We start from the raw sequence: 22,602 nt of genomic DNA on the forward strand, positions 1-22,602 counted from the left end.
CGGTGAGCCTCCAGGGATTCTTCCGTCTGGAATTGGGCGCCACACTGATCACAAACGATGGCCTTCTCACCAGCTGGACAAGAAGAAGAAGAGGAGAAAACGGCTGCTGAATACACACTCAAACACACGGAGCACATCTGGAACGGCTGTATGAGGACAGAGATATCATTTACAGTTAAGGCTTTACACTTGGGGACAATTGATAAAGATTAACTGAGATTAGGATCATGTTAATTACAAGTAAAATAAAAGCTTTCACTGGAAAAGGGCTAAAGATGGAGGATCTCAGGTGGAGGAGTGTTTTGTTAAAAACAAAGTGAATCAATAACACCAACAATCAAGAAACCAATAATATATTGAGCTCAACGTAAATATGAAAAAATGGGTCATTATGTGAGCTGATAAGGAACGCAGTAAGAAGTCTGCAGTCAAAATTCATGAAATAAATCCCGATTATAATGTTTGTTTATGCCAGAAAAATGAATATGAGCTGATATACTTAAATAAAAATCATTGATATTGGCTTGAAAATCACAGTATTCAAACTTTTATAAGTAAGTAAGCTATAAGAGTTGAATAAATATAAAGTTAAAATCGTTTCAATAATGCTTCACTTTTACATGGATATAATAAAACTTCATCTGCAACCTGTGGGATAATAAACAAAATAATCCGTCTGATAGCTTTACATGAAGATTAGGCTTTTATTATTTCATCCTCTTTCATTTTTTATTTTGATATTTTTCTGATTGATTAATGGGTGAACTGTAATGAATACTTTAGCCTACGGTACATTTAGCTCTATAATTTGATGAGTCGATCTCTGCGCCTGCAGACTGGTCAGATTCAACCCTGAAATTTTATGAATATGCAAATATTGGCAGGTGATCAATGGAGGCTAATTTTGCCCCCCCCCCCAAAAAAATACAAAATTCAAACAGTAATAAGAGTCCAGACACCATTCTTCTGCTTCCTCTTCTCTTTCTGCAAGTTTATCTTCTAGATGAACAGATATATGTTGTCAATAATACACCGTAGATCCAAGTTAGCACCTGCACAGATTGTTTAAGCTCAACATACGACGCTGACTCTTAACTTGGAGCAGCCTCTTGACTCGCAGCCATAAAGTTGTTGTGGAGAAGTCTTCCACTTTTGTTTCATCACAATCGACTTCTGATTGTGCGAGCAGATCAAGTATGCAGCTCTTCAAGCTGCGATCTGCATCGCTGTGTTCACCTACACTTTATGAATGTGTACAGCCTTGTACGACAATAAAAAAGAAAAGAGAGGCGGGAAGCAGGCGCACACACACACACACACACACACACACACACACACACACACACACACACACACACACACACACACACACACACACACACACACACACACACATACCGGGTGCTGTTGAAGGGCACATCAGATCAGGCTCAGGCAAAATACTTTTTATGGCTTGGCAACGAGCACTGTACATGCCATACACATAACACATCAAACAAGACGCACGCGCGTGCGCACACACACACACACACACACACACACACACACACACACACACACACACACAGCTGAACATCTGGATATTGTGTGTGTGTGTGTGTGTTTGTTTCCAGTGCTAGCACAGAGCGATCTCTCCCGACTAGACCTTGGTTTGTTCTTGCACGGCCTCCTGGGTTACGACACCTCCAGAGAGAGAACACAATGAAAACAGGAAGCCGATTCTTAGATGACAGACACAAAAAAAAAGAAAAGGAAAAAAAAAAAAAAAAAAACTCAGGGGGGGGGGGGGGGGGGGATGGCTTGTGTGGTTTTGCAACCGCAGTGACATTAGGGAACGGCCTGTACTGTAATAAGCCCGACCGAAAGCAGAAATGACCCGGACCGTACATGACAGAGTGTGCCTGCCAGCAGAGTGCTTATGCAACAAGTTATGCAAAAGATGGTACGCCACACAAGTGAGCGTGACTGGATCAGAGGCCGCTGTAATGCGACCTATAAAAGCCAGCAAATCCTGGCTTCATCTGCGATGTCACAAGATATATTTCTAGCTTAACAACTTCAGACTAAAGAGCTGCTGAGCGATGGCCCTTTTTTTTTTTCTTTTTTCTTTTTTCTAATTGGCTGCATATTCAAGAGGCATAATTTGCAGCGCGAGCGTATGGCGCGCCGGTGTCAGAATGCACAGACGAGCATATGGCCGCATTAGCTGGCGAAAGCATCCACTTAACCTTTGGAGGAGAAGACATGTAGTGGAGATGTAGACAGCCCCCCCTGCCTCCCCTCTGCACCCCCACTCATGTCCCTGATTTGCATTAATCACACAGTGCTTCTGTTGCTTCTCCAACTTCTGATTGGACTCTGTGCTTATTATTTTTGTATTTTGCGTGGCGCGCCGGCTCCGCTCACCTTCACCGGACTCCTTCTGCGTCTGATCGATCGGAGCTCATCGATCGCCCTTGCAGCGACAACCTGGGAAACGCTTTTATAACCGCTCCAGTACAACTGCAGCTCCGTCATAGACTCCGTTCACATCGATGTTTTTACTGTCTACCACATGCACATGCATTTTTCTGGCTGTTCAGGAATCTGAATTAATTTCCAAAATCGATGAAAATCAAGTGGCAGCGAACTGGATGGAGCTTGAAGACGAGCGATCAGTTACAGAGGACCACGCCAGACGGAAGTTCGAACATTCAGCGGTTTTTTCGGACCGCAGGAACTACTTTTTAAGTTCCTATAGCTCTGTTTTGTGGGACTGTTTTTTAGCTCCTCCCTCTGCCTGGGTACCTGGTTGCCATAGGAACTGTGGTGACACTCACAGGAGCGAAGACAACCGGCGGGTTTAAAACACGGTAAACTACAGCTACCAACGAAGCCGTTTAAAACAGCAGGCGGAGGAAATACAGCCCGACTTCCAATCAACCCAGAAATGTTTCACAATAAAAGCCTTTTTTTAATGGGGCGCTTCTTTCTTATAAAAGTTGAAGTGTTGAGTTTGTGTTGATGCACTAACTGACGACGCCAACAACAGCGGATCCTAATACGTCTGAAATGCTCGTCGGTGTGAAACTGTGAGCGAATACAAAAAACAAAAGCATCATGAACGGACACCGGCGGCTGCCTGCAGGGGAAGAACACATTCACGTCTGTGTTTGTACGGTTTCAATTACATAAATAACAACAATAACAGAAAAGGCAGCGATCTTAACACTGGCACGGTAACGACTGCGCCTCCCAGACAGCGCTGCAGCTCTACGAGCGGTCTGGTGGGGGGCCGAGGGGCGCGAGCTGAGCGGGCCGGGATGGGGTTTTAGTGCGGGGCATGCCCCCGCTTGTGGCACGAGGACATAAATTGTCAGGAAGTGCCTGCATGGTGCCTTGCTTCAAGGAGAAGCGAGTTGTGAGGTCACCGCGGGGCAGCTGGGGGGAGGAGGGGGAGTCCAGGTTGCACGCCGCCAGGCAGCCACCCAGCCAGATGCCCGTCACTCCGGTTAGCCGGCTAAGTGCTAACGGGGGGGCCCTCGGCCTGGTAACGGCCTCCATCGGCCGGTTTAGCAGCCAAATTAAAGTGATAAATCTCGAGGCCCCTTTGATCACGAGAGGGGGAACTTGTTAGTCGGGGAGGACGGGGACGCTGGGACAGAGGAGACGCACTGTTACTCTTATAAATAATAGTCCTCCTTCAATACACTCAAATTCCTCAAGTTAGATTATTTACGGTTCCTCCAGGAGGTGTTTGGTGACTGTTGCGATCAGAAATGTTTGATTTTCCAGCAGATTTTCTTGAAAAATTTGGTTTTCTGTCTTAAAATTGTGGGAATTAGAAAAAGTTTTTTTTTTTTTTTTTTTTTTAAAGCACTACCTGATAAAGGAATAAATATGTCATCATTTCCTGTGATTTAACTTATTTATTGAACTTAAGAGAAACAAGGAGCTAAAAGTTTGTGACGAATGTAGAATAAAAGCTTTAGATGCTGTATAATTCATGTTAATTCAACAGTCTCTTCACGTGTTTAAAAGTATTTAAGCATACAGTAATATGTAATCACTTCCTTTGATAATAAGCATTTAATTAGAAAGTTTTAATGTGAAAAACACGTTTCCCACAAACCCCGGCACTTCCTGTTTTCCCTTTTGTTCCGGTACCGAGTTTTGATAACTCGAAACGTTGAGTTATTTTTGTTAATAAAGTGAGTTTTGTTTGAAAAGATTTTTTTATGCCGTTAATACTTTCAGCAAAGTTTCTGTTGACGACATTTTTCGCGGAAAAATCGGGAAATTAAAAACTAAAAGTTTGCTTGAATTTGCGTTAATTATTGCGACCCTGAAATCCTGATTTCCTGAAGGGAGTGACTTTAACATCTGAGAGATGTCTGGAATATCTGAATGAAGACTCAAAAGAGAGATAAAAAGGCGTTTCCAGATGTTAGCCTGGCCCCGTTGCCACACATCCAGCTCTCCGCTGACATAATAAAAAGTTGCACAACCACCGTGTTGAGTTGGTGTGCGTGTGTGTGTGTGCGTGTGTGTGCGTGTGTGGGTGTGTGTGTGTGCGTGTGTGGGTGTGTGTGTGTGTGTGTGTGCGTGGGGAGGTGGGGAAGGGGTGGTGGTCAGGTGCCACATGCCACCGAAGCCACTTCCCTTTTCGCTTCCCCTCTCTTGATAAGTTGCTCAAATGCTGTTGCAGCGCCGCCCGGCTCCGTTATTTCATAAAGGGGAAGAAGCCGGAGAGGATCTGATCAAAAACAACAACAACAACCCGCTCGTATCCAAACGCGTGTTCAACTTCTACGTCACTTTTTCTCCTTTGCGCATTTAAACTTGTGCTCACCGCTGAGCGTAACCGCCTCCTTTGTTTGGCTTTATTCAAGAGTGTTTCACTCAGAGTTAACTGCTGCGGGCCTCCCCGGCCGCGGCGGCGCTTCGCCGTGCAGACGTGATGAGGATGGTGGATTAGCCCGCTGTGCAGAGAAGTGATGGTGCATTCCCTCGCCTGTAATTTCCCCTGACATACTAAGTGCTCATTCTGCAATTTCCCTAAATAATGTGGCGATGGTGCAACGTCCTATTTGCTATTACCCTCATTCGATGTGAGCGTTGGAAGCAGAGCTGCAAATGCAAACCGTTGTTGTGTTATGATGCAGAGAGCGACCTCCACGGGCGTTTCTTTTTCTTTTTTTGTTTTTTTTTGTGGGTGCGCTGGGTGTATCGCATCATCCAGTTCAGTGATGTGATCTCATAATGCCGCCATTCAGAGTCTCGTCTCATTCAGGAGAAACACGTCCGAGGAGACAGAAAGGCCTCGTTTGTTTGGAAAACTGAAGATTTCTCTGCTCTTCGCTGTCGACGCGACACTTGTTGTCCCCCAACCTACTTCCTCTGACAGGTAGAGCATATATGCTAAGTCTGCAACAGATGCCCCCCCCCCCCCCCCACCTCCATCCCTCCCCCTTGGGGATCAAAGTCTAAACAGAATCTTTCATCAAAGACAATAACAGAATTAAACATAAGAGTCATAGAGGCTGTCGTTGCTCGAAGCGAAACACTAAAAGTAGGCCACCATGTTGGGAGTTCAAAGTCTCACCCTGAACGGGAGATAAAGGGGAAAAAAAAAACATGCGTCTTTTTCTTTAAGAGGTTTCGGTCATTTCGTGATCAGATGCAACACGAGCGTTAATTCACCAGAGAAATTCGTTCCCCTGCCACAAAAAAAAACAAACACCCCGCGACTTTCCAGGGAATCAGCAGAGTCGTGCAGAAGAGCTTCTGTTTTCCAGTCGGGACAATGAGTCGTCAAAAAAACAGTCTCGCGTGCACCCGCCCGCCCGCGTGAGATGGCGTGACACCGTTTAGCATCCATTACACGGAAAAAACACGTCTGAGAGCTTCCACGCTGCCGAGCGCTGCCACAATGAGGAGAGCCCGCTGCACACACTCACCTCTGTAACATCCATTACATGTCAAAAACAACAACAACAACGTGGCAAACAAACAGCTCGGGAGTGAATAAAATACCAGCCGTCTTTTGGACTTCAATAAATATGTGGAATTTACTGCTATGTAGTCTTCTGAATGGAAGTATTATTATTATTATTATCTTCTAAGATCAACCTGCAGTTTTTTATGAGTTCTCTGACATTTGACCTGATTTCTGTAATTTATTTATCGTCAATAAAACCACAATAAAAAGGTGATTCATTGTGTTACAGCTCAACAACAACAGAGCAGCTGTTATCAGCTGTTGTTGGGCTTTTTGTGTTAATTTAAAACATTTAACTTGAAAAGAACAAAACAGGAACAGAAAACATGATTAAAAAAAAAAGGAAGAGTGGGAAATATGGTTTCATGTAAATGATTGTCTTGTTTCAGTGGATCAGCTGTTGTTTAGGTCGGACATTTTGTGATGTCATAGCCTCATGTCAGATGTCTACCTTCTTCACGACAAACTGTTCATCTTTTTACGCAGAAGAAAACACCAAGACGTCATTTCTGGAGCAAGTTACAAGACTGAGGAAATGTAAAAGTACATAGAGATGGTTGTAAAACCACAAAAGTATATTTTATGGATGTTAAAACTGCAAAGAAAACCCCAGAAAAGGGTAAAAACATGAGACCTTGTGGGCAAAGTCTCGACTCAATGATAATAAAAATCACAGAGAGCAAATTAGCTGCTGAATTTGAACTGACCCGCGTTAAATCTGGGATTATTTTCTTTTGTGCTCTCAGGGATTTCCATCCGGCTTAAACAAAAAAGAAAAAAAAAAACCTGTCCTGAATCAAATTTCCCATTTCCTCTAAACTGACCCGGTCACAGCGACCTGAAAAACGCACAACAACAGGCAGACATTACAGGACCACGGAAAGGACGCAGTCAGGAATGAATCTGGGATCGTTAACTTGAGTTTCAGACCTGATTTTGTTCTCACATTTCTTAATCCCTGTGCAACTTCGTATTTCTACATACTGGTGCGGGAATGATCCGTTCTGCAGGAGTCAGGGAGGCTAAACGGGAAATTAAAAAGGCTAATTACAGCGGATCTGTCGATGGCCGAGCAATATCACACTCAGTGGTTTTTAACAGTGTAAACAGGGCAGCAGAGAGAGAGAGAGGCAGACAGGCAGATTAGGGAGACAGAGTGTGTGTGTGTGTGTGTGTGTGTGTATGTGTGTGTGTGTGTGTATGTGTGGTTATGTGTGTGTGTGTGTGTGTGTGTGTGTATGTGTGTGTGTGTGTGTGTGTGTGTGTGTGTGTGCGCGACAGAGGGAGGGAGGGAGACAAGCGCATGCAGTCACCAACAAAAACATAGCCTGGCTGTGCACTGAGCCTACATAAATGGCTTACGTAAGAAAGTACTCTCAGTACCAAAAAACAGCAAAAATCCATAAACACACACACACACACACACACACACACACACACACACACACACACACACCCTCCTCCTACTCCCCCGCACACACACACACGTCGGTCTCACTACACTTGTGAGGAATCGCGTTCATTCCCACAACCAGACAAAAAAAACAAAACGATGATTTCCAAACGTCTCGACTTGATTTAGAAGCTGAATTTATTTTTTGAAGCCAAAACGACAACAAGTATCAGAAAACAATAAAGTTAAAGTCCGTCTGGTTCACATAAGAAGTAGCAAAAAAAACCCCAACAACATGGGAACGCACACGGACGACGCAGTGTGCTGTCAGAACAATGAGTACAGACACCACCCCAGCCCCCCTCCCCCTTCCTCCACCCCCAGCCGCCCTCCTCATCGCTCCACCTTCAGCATTCATAACGAGCTCTGCTGTACAGTTTTATTTACAGCAGCCTCTTATCAGTGCTACAGCAGCACAGAGGCTGCCAATTGGAGAGGACAGGCCGCGGTACTGTCTGTACTCTGCAGTGGAGTAGGGGAACGCCGCCGCGCTCCCAGCACGGCTCGGAGAGAAAGTCTGGGCCGGCGCCAGGCTGCCTCAAAAAAATTAGAAAAACACGCTCACCCACAGGATGATTTTGCAATATGGCAACACAACAACTACACAAGCGCATATTTTTACACCGGTCCTGCAGCCCGAGCATGTAACGGTGGGAAAAGTCATTTTAACAACCGTTAATAGGCTGGCATCAAGTTTAGCAAATATATATTTAGCGAGCATAAATCTCACCAGGAAGCGCGTGATGAATACAAACGGTAACAAACAGTGACGGACGGTCGTTATGAATCCTCCAGTTCAGATTCTGTCCGTCACCATCTTTACTAGTTCGGAGCGGTTTGGAGCAGGAAGTGACCATATTTGGACGAGCTGGGGGAGGAGCCAGAGGTGGATCTGACCGATCTGATCGGAAACCTGACGATACTACGTCCCGCCCACCGATAGCTGTAACCTGACTGCACCACAGGCCTGTCAATCAAACAGACACACCCCCAAAAACAGGTCTTCTTGAATCTTCTTTTCTAATGAATGAGGGATTATTTTCAGATGGACCTCCAGAAAACTAATAAGAAGGAGTGACTTTAGCTAACAACACCGAGATAACTGATGGACACATTTTATTCACTTTGGATTTGATGAGAGAAGTTGAATGGGAGTCTATGGAGCCGGAGGCTTTTTGGAGCCGACCTCTAGTGGCACTCGCTGGTATTGCAGCTGAAGACACTTCTGGATCAGAACCATTTTACAGACCTGGAAGCTACGAACACTTTTACATACATACATCTCTTATAATAATATTTTCCATGTGCTGTTGGTCCCTTCTATTGTTGTATCTTCATCACTTCATTCTCTTGTCTTCTTCATACGATGCCAGGTTGGATGCAGGTTTTTCCACATTCCATTTTCTATTGCTTGGATTATATTTGTATTCAATTTAGTGCCACTTTTTGCACTTTGTTGACCTTGAAGCTCTTAATGTGTCAGTTATTGATAAATAAGATGCTATAGGATTTTATTTTGAGCCTCCCTTCGTCCTAGTGGGCGTGTCCTTCACAGGTGGCGTGTGGCTAAAATGCGTCAGTTTTGATTTTGCCCACAATAAAATGTTGCATATTGTTTTGTGAGTTTTTACAACACACAGCAATAAATTATACACATAGAAAACAAAATTATCCTCCAAGAGATAACCCAGTTGCAATCAGACGGGCACATCGTGGTGAAGTTAGGACAGAAATGCCGCCTGCAAACTCACGAGTGCAATAACTATTTGCTTAATGGGACGAATAACAAGACGTGTGTAACTGTAAAAAGTCATGTGACGTCCGTGTAGGAAGCAAAAAGTAGCTGCACACGGAAAATACTTCATGTACTGTACAGTCACTATAAAACACGCTGGTTCTACAAAATATCCGACATCGACTCACAGCGGGCAGAAATGACTTTATGGTTTGTTCAAATGCAGCAATATAGATAAGAGGAGATAATCTCGCTTTTCTATGGGAGGTGGAGGGAGGTGGGGGGGAGGGGGAGTGGGGGGGGTAGACAAGCCATCATAAGCACAAGAACACGTTTGCTCCCGATGATATTGTTATCGACGGAAAGAGGAAGAAAAAAGAAATCAAAGGGAAGCGAGGAGGAGGAGGAGGAGGAGGAGGAAGAAGGAGGAAGCAGATGAAGACAGAATATTCAGGTCGCATTTGACAGCTTTACGGTCTGTTGCGCCGAATGGGATGTCGAGGGACGCGGCAAAGCAGACAAATATTGACTCGCAGAGTGTTCGCATGCGCGCGCGCACACACACACACACACACACACACACACACACACACACACACACACACACACACAGTGACACACACACAGAGAGAGAGTCAGACTGGGAAAAACACACAACACACTTCCACATGAAGCCTCTAAATTCAGCCCCCCTTCAAAATGGATGAGCTCACATTGCAACATCAGTCACCCTTGTTTTGTTTTTTTTGCCCGGCTCAACCTCTTAATCCATTTTGCCTGCAAATCGATGTGTTTGTCCAGTAAGGTCACAGACAGTCTCCACAGTTCGCCTCTTTATTTCTCTTTCTTGTTCCCCTTCGCAGTACTTTTTTTTTTCCATGAAAACGACGAAGCCATTTCCAGAGCGTCTGCCCCCTGGGAGATCGAGGGCATCTCAGTCCAACACAGCCGGATAGCCGCCCCCCCCCTCCTCCTCCTCCTCCTCCTCCTCCTCCTTCTCCTCCTCCTCCCATCTACCTCTTTCCCTCCAACTCCTATTACTTTCTAACTGTCTATGACATCCCAGAAACCTGGTTTGAAATGTGCACCGACACAAATGAACATTTAAAAAAACTTCTTTGGCTTTTTTAAACATCATAACTTCAGTGAGATTATTATTGATGAGCCATAAATTAGATAACGTTGAAATTAATCTTCCACTCACATTTGAAATCGTATTTATTAGAGAACATATCCTCATTTTATTTGACTTTTGGTTCAAATTTGGTCAAAAACTTCCAATAAAATGACACAAAAAATGACATGCATGCATGAATTCCTGCATTAATACGTCATGAAATCATCAGGAAGTAACATGAGGTCAAAGTCTTTCATTCATGATCTCATGCATGAACAACACATGAAATAAAGCAGTAACTAACGATGATTATGATTTATTAAACATGATCAGGACGAATTCTTTGCAGAAGTCCTGCAGGAATTCATGGTGATTCATTCACCCTTCAGTGACGTGTTACCAGGTTTGTTCTTTTGCTTTGAGCTCCCTTTTATGTTATTATCTTTTGGATGTTTTCAACCTCATTTCATTTTAATGTCATACTAAAGATTTTTCTTTTCCTATTTGCTCTCATTTGTGCAGCTCTAAGGGCAGTTTGGTTTGGTAGGACATGACCCCACCAGTCTGGATAATCTCCACAAATATCAAATAATAAATCACCGTGGACATTAATTTGAGGATCCCTTGACTTGCAGTGCCACACCGGACATTTGATATTCTCGTTTTTTTTTGAGGGAAATGTCCCACCGGTCAGTTTTAAGGTGAAAGTTTATTGTCGTCAGATGGGTTTGTATTTGCGATGCCCCGTGGACGGACATAAAACCGTCTGCCAGCATCTGTAAACCGCTCCGACTGATAGGAGGGAAAAAACACAAAAACTCAATCAAGATCCAGGTTGTAAAAAAGTTTCTCAGGTGAAAACACACACACACACACACACACACACACACACACACACACACACACACACACACACACACACACACACACCAAACCTTATATGCTGAAGCTTTCTGTCTAGTAATTACTTTGCTGTTGCCAGACATGTCAGACAATGCACCCCCTCCCCCTCTTCCCCGGCTGCCCCTAAAAGGTGAAAGGTGCCATGTGTTTCCAGCTTCTCCCACAACCCCCCTCTGTTTTCCCTGTGTTGCTGCAGGCCACAAGACACAAAGATATCTCCAGGGTTCAGAGTGGAGGATGTGTTTGGTACTACGACGAGCGGGAAAAAGTGGTGTGAAGAGGCAGGAAGTGAGTCGCCAAAGTGAGTCTGAAGAGCCTCCAGGAGCTGGTATTAATAGCTGCTGATTGGACGGAGGTGGGTGGGCTTCTGGTGCAGCCCTGCAAAAGTTTTTAGGCACTTCAGATGTTTGGATTTGAATCAAATTGAAACAAAGAGTCCTGCAACGAATGTGTTGCTCAAACAGCTCAGAGATCCAGTCTCAGATTACATGAAGAGACAGAAGCTCACTGCCATGTTTGGAAAAAAAACTACCAGCTTAAAAACTGTGTACAAAAAAAAACAACTGGTGGTCATTACATGTCTATTTCATAAAGTATTTATCACCAACAAGAGAGTTAAAGATGGAGTGAATATGAAAGACCGGTAAAACTGGGATGAAGTCTTGGTTCACAAAAAAGATCCAGATTGGATGAAACTGACAAAAACGTGACTCTGCTGCATCGATGGAGATCTTCTCACGAGGAAATGTTGTTGACTCGGCGTGACTTGAAATAAAAGTTCATTAGAATAAATATGATTTACCGACAGTAAACTGGGCCGGGGTCAGTTGTATTTTTACATATAAAACATAAATTGCAACTAGTGATCCCACATTAGTAACTGTAGCTGATATCACTAAAGTAATGAACTGCCAGTCAGCAACCAGTGTGAACAATAAATTCATGAATAATCTGCACAAAACCAGTCACACGAGAGCAACCAGAAGAGTAACCAACAAAAATATGAAAGGCTAAAAAAATAAACCCCTGTGCTCATTGATAATGTTCTCATCAGATAATACTGTTATGGAAATGTGAGGTCATCGTTTTCAGAACGATCATCTTGCAGTCAAGATCTCAAGATCTTTTTTTTTTTTGCTCTTTTAATTCTTCAGGAGCTTAAACTCAACTAAAGTTTTATTTATTTCCTCTCCAGCTCAGGAATGTTCCTGTTTGCTTTCTACGTCACATATTTTACTCATCGCTCTTTTTTTTTTCCAAAGCGGTCTGACGTGAAACAGAAGCTGGAAACTCCCTCTCAAACAAGCATCCAGAAGTCTGGATGTTTTTCTGTTCACTGTGTGCAGTGCATTATGGGTAAGCACATATTTAGGACATGCTATTGCTTCTCATTAAAATAACTTATCCAGCATCAAAAAACCCTTTCAAACTACACAAAACACGAAACTACGATCATTACGGTCCTTTTTTTTCTTTTTTTTTTTTACCAGATGACAACAAGATGTCGTTGTTTGTCAGCGGATTACAAAACCACCCATCATATATATAAAAATATGATCTGTAATGAGGAAAGCCTCAATTCATTCTCTTTGAAACGTGAACATTCACACCAAATTTCATCATTATCGGACCTGCAGTCGCTGAGATACGTGGAACAAACCGTTGGACCGACTCGGACTGACGTCAGCCGGCCCGGGCGACGCCACAAGCAGCACTCAAACTCATTTACATACAATATTAGCTTTATTCTGCATGCGCTGAAGGGAGGGAGGGGGGGGGGGGGCAGACCTGAGAGTCTGACCAGCCGTTGAACCCTTACCCCCCCATGACCACCAGCTCAGCTAGCTGCTGGGAATCCAGCAATTGACATCCTCTTTACAGTGCTGTAAATGCATTTATAGTTCAAGAGAAGAAGGGATGAGATGGCTGCAGGATTCAGGCAGGAAAACTCATTTTGGCTCTGGTTTGCTGCCCCCCCCTCTGGTGGGGGGTGGGGGGTGGGTGTTGGAGGTGGGCTGAGGTTGAAGGCAATTGCACAAAAATGTAGACACAGAAGCGACACTTGTTGCATTGCTTCTTTTTTTCTCTCTCTTCTGCAGCGAAAAAAAAAAAAGACCCAGAGAAGGAAAACTAGAACAACGTTTACCGGCGTCACAAGAGACACCAACGTCCTGCTCATCAAACACCAGCGTGGCGCGTCCACGCGGCGCGTCCACACGGCTTCATGCTCACAGAAGTGTTTGGGGGGGGGGGGGGGGGGGGACTGAGGAAACTTGCAGACTGCATTAAAAAAAACTTCTGTTTTACAACAAACCAAAATGCCCATGAGCTGAGAAATCATAGCAGAAGTTGGCTGATGTGCACACTCTCCCTCCCTCCCTCCCTCCCTCCCTCTCTCTCTCCCTCCCTCCCTCCCTCCCTCTCTCTCTCCCTCCCAGGTCAATAACCTGTAAAGATTTAATGTTTAGGGCCCATTATTTCCTGCTTTCAAGTCACACATTGTCAAAGGCAATGCAGAGTTTATTAAGGCCGGAGTCACGAGGCCTGAGAGGAAAGCAGGGAGATCCAGTGGCAGTAAAACGGCAACAAAGAAGGGAAGAGTGTAAACCGGCAAACAAAGTACCGAACTGAAGGAAGCAAGACTTCCAAAACGATCACGTCTTCTTCTAATATCAGAGTCAAAAGTTGCTGCTTTTTGTGTTGTTTTTTTTTTTTTTAAGTCAGGTGCTTACTACGTCTGCAGCTCCTCACGTCATGGTGGGAAGATTAGTTAATCGCTAAGCACTTGTTATTGCTGAACTGGTGTTGGTGTGAGTCAGTTCAGCTCAGGAAAAAAGAGGCAGAGCCGAGCCAAGCTAACAACTGGAGGCATGACTGAAATACAGATGATAGGACATTCAAACGGCTGAACAACAGGAAATGCTTGAATCATGCAGTTGTTGTTGTTGTTGTTGTTGTTTTTCTTTTACTGCACTCAGGTGCATTGATTTACATACTTGTTTATTTTGTTTGATTCCAAAATACTCTCTTTCACCCTATTAAATCTTCCACATAAAACTTAATAAGTGCTGACTTCAAACGGGAAAATCGGATCAATTAGGGAAATCTCACAACAAGAGCTATTAAAGGGAAGAAACTCGATTGGAAATACCACAGAACCTCGTAGTCATCGAGGCCGCGTTATCTGCCAAATGACACCATACAGAGGTTACTTGCTCTTTTCCATTAGGTCATCTGTTTCCCCCCCTGAACGGGGGTGTTAGCGCGAGGGATATTATTTCGGTGGGTAAAGTCAAGAAAAAAGATAAAGAAAATCCCCATGTTCAGATCCTGTCCAGACCCTCAACACAGATGACATTGAGATCCAATTAGTTATCATTTATGAGAGGCTGAGCTTAGCTCTCTGGCTCGCCTCATTTTGGGCAACAATAAAGTTAAAAGACAATTCTTACAGCATGCACGCTGCAAATACATAGTCCTAAATAAAATAAAGGCTTCATTCTGCTACCTTCGCTGTCTGCATATTTGGAAGGAAACCAGAGTGACAACAGACCTCCAGGAACCCTTAACTCTGTCAACTCCAGAGGTGATTTTCAGGACTATCAAGCTCGTATCTTCTTAATTATAGGGGCTAACCATTCATGCTATAGCTTGTTTTTTTCGGGACAGTCGAGGCTATTTAAATGTATCATCATTTAATTTGATAATACTTACAGATTTTGTATATTAGCCTTTATATTAAGGAGTAAAGTTATTTTGTCTTATGAAATTGCTATATATTTACATGCATCTCACTATAAAATATTGGCAGTCGAGATATCTTTATATAATTGTGTAAAGGAGATTGTCTAGAATCTGGCAATATCTGAACCATGTTTGTGGGACGCTGTATGACTCACAAAAAAAGTGCTTGGTGCAGATGGAAAATAAATGTCACGAATGTCAGCAATATGTTGGAGAAAATGCAGAAGTCAGCTGTGATTTCAAAACCCGATGATCTGAAAACGCTTTATCGTCACGAGAAACGTCCCGTGTCATTAGAAAGGGTAAGTTCTGCTGTTTATTTTGATAAACACTTAGTTGGGAAGCGATCGGGACTTCGGGAATTATTCAATCAAGAGTAGCAGGTGTTAATTCGGACTGAAGCTGCGTCCATTTGAAAGCGAAACAGGGTGGCAACAAACCCTTAAATTAATATCTAGCAACAGCATTTTAATGGTAAATTCAGTTCACGAAACAACGTGTCCTGATAATTTTCCCCCCTTTTTGACTAAATCAAAGTTTTACATCGTGGATTTGCCGGCCCTTTCTCCTCCTTTGCGTCCACACAGCTCTGGATATAGATACAGCAGAAGTGATACTGTAGAGGCAATGACAGCTCTTGGCAGGCAGCCAAAAAGTAGGGGAAGCGTGAGTATATGTGAGGGTGGAGGTGGTGGTGGTGGTGGTGTGTTCATGTGTGTGTGGGATGGGGGGGCGGGGGGGACACAATCAGCTGAGGCAGAAATAGGCCAAATGGTGACTGTACGGTTCAAAGGGTTCGTCTGTCCCCTCGAGTTGCTCTGAGTCGGGCTTTTTTCCCCTCTTTTCCTGCTGTTGGCTCATCGAGCTATGAGTCTATTCATCTCTACATTTTGTACGGATTTACTGTGCACGTTAATCAGACTGTGCATTGTGTCATATTGATGCAGATGACTCTATAGAAGCTGAACTGTGCTGTGTATGAATTAATTAATAAATACGGCAGAATATTACGAGTTTATCATCATGAATTACGACCCCGTTTCCAAAAATTTTGGGATGCCGTGTAAAATTTAAATAAAAATAGAACGTGATCCCATATTTAACTACAAATAGATCAAAGACAACGTATCAAATGTTCAAACTGAGAAGGTTTTATGAAAAATATGTGCTTATTTTGAATTTAATGGCAGCAACACGGCTTAAAAAAGTTGGGACAGGGTCAACAAAAGACTGGAAAAGTTGTATAATGCTAAAAAAAAAAACCAACAGCTGGTGGAACATCTACTTACAATCTAATTAGGTTACCATGGCAACAGATCAGTAACATGACTGGGTATAAAAAGATGATTTCAGAGAGGCAGAGTCTCTCAGCAGTGAAGATGGGGAGAGGTTCATCACTCTGTGAAAGACTGTGTTGGAAAATAAATAGTTCAACAATCTCAGAATAATGTTCCTCAACGTAAAACTATAAAGAATTAGTGGATTTCATCATTTACGGTTCATAATATCATGAAAAGATTCAGAGAATCTGGAGAAATATCTGTACGCATGGGACGAGCATTAAAAAAAGACTGCAGTGGAAATCACTGCATGGGCTCAGGAACACTTCTGAAAAGCATCGTCTGTGAACACTGTGTTGCTGCATGGCAAATATTTTCCATAAAACAATACAATTTCAACATTTGATATGTATTAAATGCGAGTTTATATGATTTAAAAAATCATCACATCCTGCTTTTTTTTTTTTTTTAACATTTTGAACAGCGTCTCAACTTTCTTTGGAAACGGTTGCAATCGTCAGTCGTAAACTTTGAGTAGTTTTTATCTGCATAACTTTGCTTCACCTTAATTACTGAAAAGCCAAAAACACTTTCAGGTAAACGTTCATTACTTTGCCCTTAAAAATCTATTTGATATTGTGTGTAGTTACTTCACATCCAGTGAAGACTTGGTTATGAACTGGTGAAGCCCTCTAACTCTGGAGCAGATTAAAGTTGAATGATCCGTGCAGCAGAAGTGACAGAACATCGCAGGCTTTCAGCTGGATGTTCTTTTTGATGTTCCACCATCTTGATTTATTCACTTCAGCCGAAATGATGGGAACATCTCCAGTTTACAGAGAATTTAGTGCAACATTTCAAAGGTTCGTGTGAGAGTCGGTGACAGTCTGACAGAAACATCTGTATCGGTGATGTGTGCCGGCGTCCTGCTGGGCGCGCTCATTACGTCTTTCTAATTAAAGCCACAGATATGACGTTGCATATTTAACGTGCATCGAGGTTTCTTTCTGAAGAGGTCTCGCTGGGAACGTTTACATGTGATTCCTTTAAAAAACAAAAAAACCCAAAAAACAGGAAGTCAAGCAAACTAGTTACGGGTCAGTGGACACGGACATAAGTTGGAGTAACGTAATACCACACGGACCGCCTGCAGCAGGAGGGAACTAACGCTGCTGTCAGTGCAGTGATATCACCGTTTGGTTGGATTTTAACATCTTAAAACTTTTATTTTTTGTGTTTACTGTCGTTATCGGAGAGACGTGCTTGCCAACTAGTTTATTTAAAGGCTTAAATGAAACCTAAACTTAAATAAGACTTCAAATGTTAAGCTGTCAGTCCTGTGCTTGGTGGTTAGTTGTGGTACGTCATGTGTTTTAATGACATGTTTTAACCACCGAGATGCAACAGAAGAAGAACAACTGTATTTGTTTGCAGCCAAATAAAACATTTGGAGACGGTTTATGGTGCAGTGATCGACTATGTTGTCTGAACTCACGTTATCTTCGTATTTAGGAGGTTAAAAACCTTAAAGATTAAAGATATGGATGCAAATTGTGCAAGAAATTGTACTCAAGCTGGAGAATTATAACTTGACCAAAGTGTGGACGATAATCAGACGTCTTCGTGTGTGTAAACGCAGCCGATAGTTAATAATGAAATAGAACAGACGAGCTCCGCAGTACAGATGTGGTGCATCTTAAAAGTCTGTGCAAAGTCTTTCAGAAAACCGTCAAGTAATAGCTGCAAATCAATCCGCCCTGCACCCCCCCCCCCGCCCCCGACTGTCCTCTGAGGGTCCGTCCAAAAAGCCTGTTTACTCCTGGATTGAAGTGCTTTTCCTTCTGACCGGCCGTATTAGTATTCTGTGGCCACTTGCTTGTTTTCAACAGTTATAACACAATATCCATGCTTTGCTTTTATGTCGCACCTCCCAGTGGAATTAGCAGCATAAAAGCAATCCTTGTGTGTCCTGGCTACTTCCAGATGGCTTTGGGAGTGCTTTTATCTTTTCTCCCTCTGCCTCGCTCGCTCCGTCTCCTTTCACTTTCCCTCTTGCTTTTTTCTCCCCCCCTGCCCCCCCCTGCCCCCCCCACACACACACACGAAAGAGCCGTCGGCAGATCTTTGCTTAGCCGGGTTCATTCTCTCTTCATCCGAAAATATAAAAGTTTCAAAGAGCATTTCATGAGGGAGCTCTTCCATAAATGGGATTCATAGCTTTCTAATCTGCGCTGCGAAATTGATCTAAAAAGTTTCCCAGAGCTATTGGCCAACTTACATAATGCAATAAAAGGTCATGCCTGAGAGAATATTTACTTTTATTACGATTTGTGTCACAAACAATCCCCCCACATTTCCTTTTTTCCCCCCAGTCGGGGATGCAAGAGAATTTTGATCCTTTATAACACTGCATTCAGATTTACAAACATATTTCAGCAAAATGAAGCAAATTGGGAGCCGACTGTCAAACATATAAACGTGGCTGCTAAATAATATAAGAGAAGGCGACATTAAAAAGGGAGAGTGAGTAGATAAGCCGTGTGAAACAATGACAGATGTGCTCAATAACTATGAATTCATGTGACGGTCACATGCTTGCGGTGGAGATATAGTTAACGCGAGCAGGCCGGTAATCTCCCAGAGGAACCGGCGGACATGTGAACACAGTGTGACTGTCCACACTCGTGTACGACCTGCCTCATTACACACACGCTGTCGTCGCGACACAATGAAGGAGCTGTCGGCTTTGACTGGCCGTCTTCCATTCCTGCCGATGTCAGTGCATACCAGGGGCTCATTACGGAGAGGGGCGATGGTGAAAATCTAATAGCCAGCCTGGATGTATGACACACTGTTGGAGACAACGTTCAACTGTCGGACGTAATGTTGGAGAAATCTGAGGCATTTAAAAAAAAAAAAAAAAAAAAAACTCCCTTCACCTCCAGGTGTGACTCGCTGTCCGGTTTAGGGAGTGGATGATGGGAACAATGCACTGAGAGGGAGGTTAGAGGCAGCTCTGATTGGACACCATGGCACATTTCATTCTGATATTAGCACACATGGCGAAAGCTCTGACAGGGCAACTCTTCAGGGACGCAGTGTGAAGCTGGTTTAACTACACATGATGTCATCTGGTAGAAAATAATATCAGGAATCAGCACAGAGTTCAGTTTGTTTCAGCTTCCTCCATCCACTATTTGAAACATAGTGGTTTTTAAAGGCTCTTATTTTCCTTTTAATTTGTTTTTTTAATCGTGTTCTCAAATTTGTTTTAATATATTTATATATTTTTCTGGTCTACATCTGTCTTTATTATTGCCTGTCAATCACCTGTGAAGTGCACCAAAATGTACAAAAAGTGCGACATAAATAAAGTTTGATTGAGGGATTGATAAATCCAGATAATGCAGCCTGCCGCAGTTGAGATTTGAGTCTTTTTACTGATTTTCTTTTGCCCAATACTTCCAGAGACTGGTTACCACATTTTTTATAAACACATTTATGTTGTTAATAACTGACAACTTTGACCGGTGTTAAAAGGGGATTAAGCTTTTAAAAGCGAGGCTATTTTCAGGTTAATTTCACTACCTTCATTTTAATCTCATATCTTGGTCATTATAGGAGCTAACCATTCATGCTACATCTTGTTTTTTTCAGGACAGTCGAGACTATCTAAATCTTTCATCATTTAATTTGATAACACTTCGAGATTTTTTTATTTTGGCCTTTATACCAAGGAAAAAATAATTTTGTGTTATGAAATTGTTGTGTTTTTACATGTATCGCTCCATAAACTACAGTCAGTAGAGATATCTTTTTATAGTTGTGTAGAGGAGATTGTCCAGAATCTGGAAATATCTGAACCATGATTGTGGGGTTACTGTATGACTCAGCAGTTTGAAGATTTCGAGATGTACGCAGCGCTTCTTGAAGAGACGATTCAATTTTATGCAACTTTAAAGTTGATTTTCTCGGCAACGTTTTCTCACACAGACGAGACACTGACATTTCTGGAAAGCTCAAATTGTGCAGTTTCATACGAGATGTGCTGCTCTCTGTGATTAATACTCGCTCTGCAATTCAACCGAGAAGAGGGAGTGGGAATTTGGATGCAATTTGCAGGTATTGAGGATTAAAACAAAGAACGGCGACATCATGTCAGCTGACGACTCTGAAGACGTGAAGTGAGCCGTGTCTGCAACCGTTCACGATAAATACTCACTATAAAGGGACTCCTGTGCAGACAGTAAGGTGGTTTACAAAAAAACAAAAAACACTTTCAGATGGTTGTTATTCCTTTGAGCCATCTAATTAACATTTTAAATTGCACCCCAGAGAAAACTATGTCTGTGCAATGCATGATGGTCGTTGATTCTCAGTTGTTGACCATACTTTTTGTACAATAATATAAAACAAAAGTCAACCACATAAAGGTTCATTGTTATTATATATTACAGTGTGTCAATCAAACACGTCGATACTTCGAGCGGGCGACATAAAAGCTCCGTCTGGAATTCACTTTCATTTTCTTTCTCATTTTCTCCTCTGCAGCTCTATTTTCATCCTCAGCACTTGATATTATTTGAATACCGAGCGCAGACAATTAGTAACCGTGGAGTCGGTGTCTGACGAACGCCGCCACGGCCGCCACGTTAAGAAATGCGTTGATTGTGTCGTTACTGAGACACGAAGCAACGCCGCGTCAGAAAAAAAGAAGGGAGCTCGGCGTTCTTCTGAGAGAAGTCCTGCATGAATGTCGCACCGGTTCCTCTCTGCACGCCGTTCATGTGTGTGTGTGTGTGTGTGGAGGTTTTACAGTCGAGCTCAATACACACACACACACACACACACACACACACACACACACACACACACACACACACACACAGCAACACAAATCCATACTAGCCACAGGCTCCTCTCCAATCTATTTTCTGCTCAGCTGGTTTTAAATGAAGTTATTATGACTCATTAAAATGCCCACAAGCTTGTGGAAGTCGGCCAATTACGATTTAAATTTAGCCTCCTGCTCTCACAACCTTATCTCCCCCCTGTACAACCAACCTTTCATCGCTGCCGCTCTGCTTTTTTCTTTCCTCCTCCTTTTTTATTTTATATTCGGGAATCCTTTAACGACCCCCCACCTCCACCCACCTCCTCCCATCCTCTCTTTTACAGACACACACTGCTCATATGACCATGCAACGAGGAGATAAGGTCACGGGAAACTCAACGATCCACGTGGATTTCTTTGCAAAGACTAAATACGTATCAAAGGGAGCGAATCAGACCGGGCTGATATGAACATGTGCAGTCCAGATACTCACAGCAGAACCTCCCTCCAAATACCACTAATTGCTACACAGAACTTGCACAACTGGACCTCGCCAGCACCACACACACACACACACACACACACACACACACACACACACACACTCACACACACACACACACACACACACTCTCTCTCTTGAATCCTTACGCAAGAGAAGTTTGCTTTGGTAAACGATGGTTTCACTCAACCAGACCAGATTAAATTTGCATTCCGTTGGAGGTTTTTCTTCCTGTTAAAAGGGAGTTTTTCTTTTCCTGTCAGATAAACTGTTGAATTGTTGAATTGGCGAACTGTTGAATTGTTCCGTTTGTTTAATGTTGTAAAGTTGTGTGTTGATTTGGTGTTATATAAATAAAAAAAATTATGATCGTTGCGCTGCACAGAGGATGCGAATATATCTATATTGCTGTATGCTGATGATGATGATGATGATGATGACAGTGGCCTGATGAGCAGCTTCAAAACCAGAACTTATTGTGTCCAGATAAGTGGCGTAGAGGACTCCCAATCAGCTCTGCCCTTCTGTCCTCCCGACGCCCCGAGACGGTCTGAAGGACCCTCGGCCTAAAAAAAGACACTCCCAGAATACCTGGAGACGAGAGACAATTCCACCTGATCCCGCTTTAGCCCCCTCGAGCTATGTTCACTATTCAGCCGGTAAGAGGCCCCCAAACACACACACACACACACACACACACACACACACACACACACACACACACACACACACACACACACGACCTAATTTAACATCACAGTCCGAAGCAAACAAACGTCTGCAGCCTTTGCATCTTCTCCCTTGTTTTCACTTAATGGTGAGCATGGTGTGTGTGTGTGTGTGTGTGTGTGTGTGTGTGTGTGTGTGTGTGCTTATTTTGCATGTGTGTGTGTGTGTTGGATTTGTGTGCACATGTGTTTATGAGTGTGTGCTTTCTACAGTATCATTCGAATTTCCAGGAGAGCAAATTAATTGGCAGCCTTTTGTAATAATTGACTTTTACCACACACACACACACACACACACACACACACACACACACAGCAGCGAGCAC

The 22,602-nt window shown here is 43.1% G+C and overlaps 1 protein-coding gene across 5 annotated transcripts in view; it reads right to left on the minus strand.

Annotated features, from left to right (window-relative positions):
- zbtb16a (zinc finger and BTB domain containing 16a) overlaps positions 1-22,602 on the minus strand; it is a 130,814-nt gene that overhangs the window by 45,131 nt on the left and 63,081 nt on the right. For all 5 annotated transcript variants that reach the window (XM_069145842.1, XM_069145840.1, XM_069145837.1 and 2 more), the window contains one exon: positions 1-73. This exon is cut by the window's left edge and continues 14 nt beyond it. In XM_069145842.1, the coding sequence (XP_069001943.1) occupies positions 1-73 (73 nt within the window). The remainder of the gene's footprint in view (positions 74-22,602) is intronic.

This window comes from Embiotoca jacksoni, unplaced genomic scaffold (assembly GCF_022577435.1).
Source record: "Embiotoca jacksoni isolate LCO1_2020_lvr unplaced genomic scaffold, fEmbJac1.0.p SCAF_13, whole genome shotgun sequence".
Classification (NCBI taxonomy): Eukaryota; Metazoa; Chordata; class Actinopteri; family Embiotocidae; genus Embiotoca; species Embiotoca jacksoni.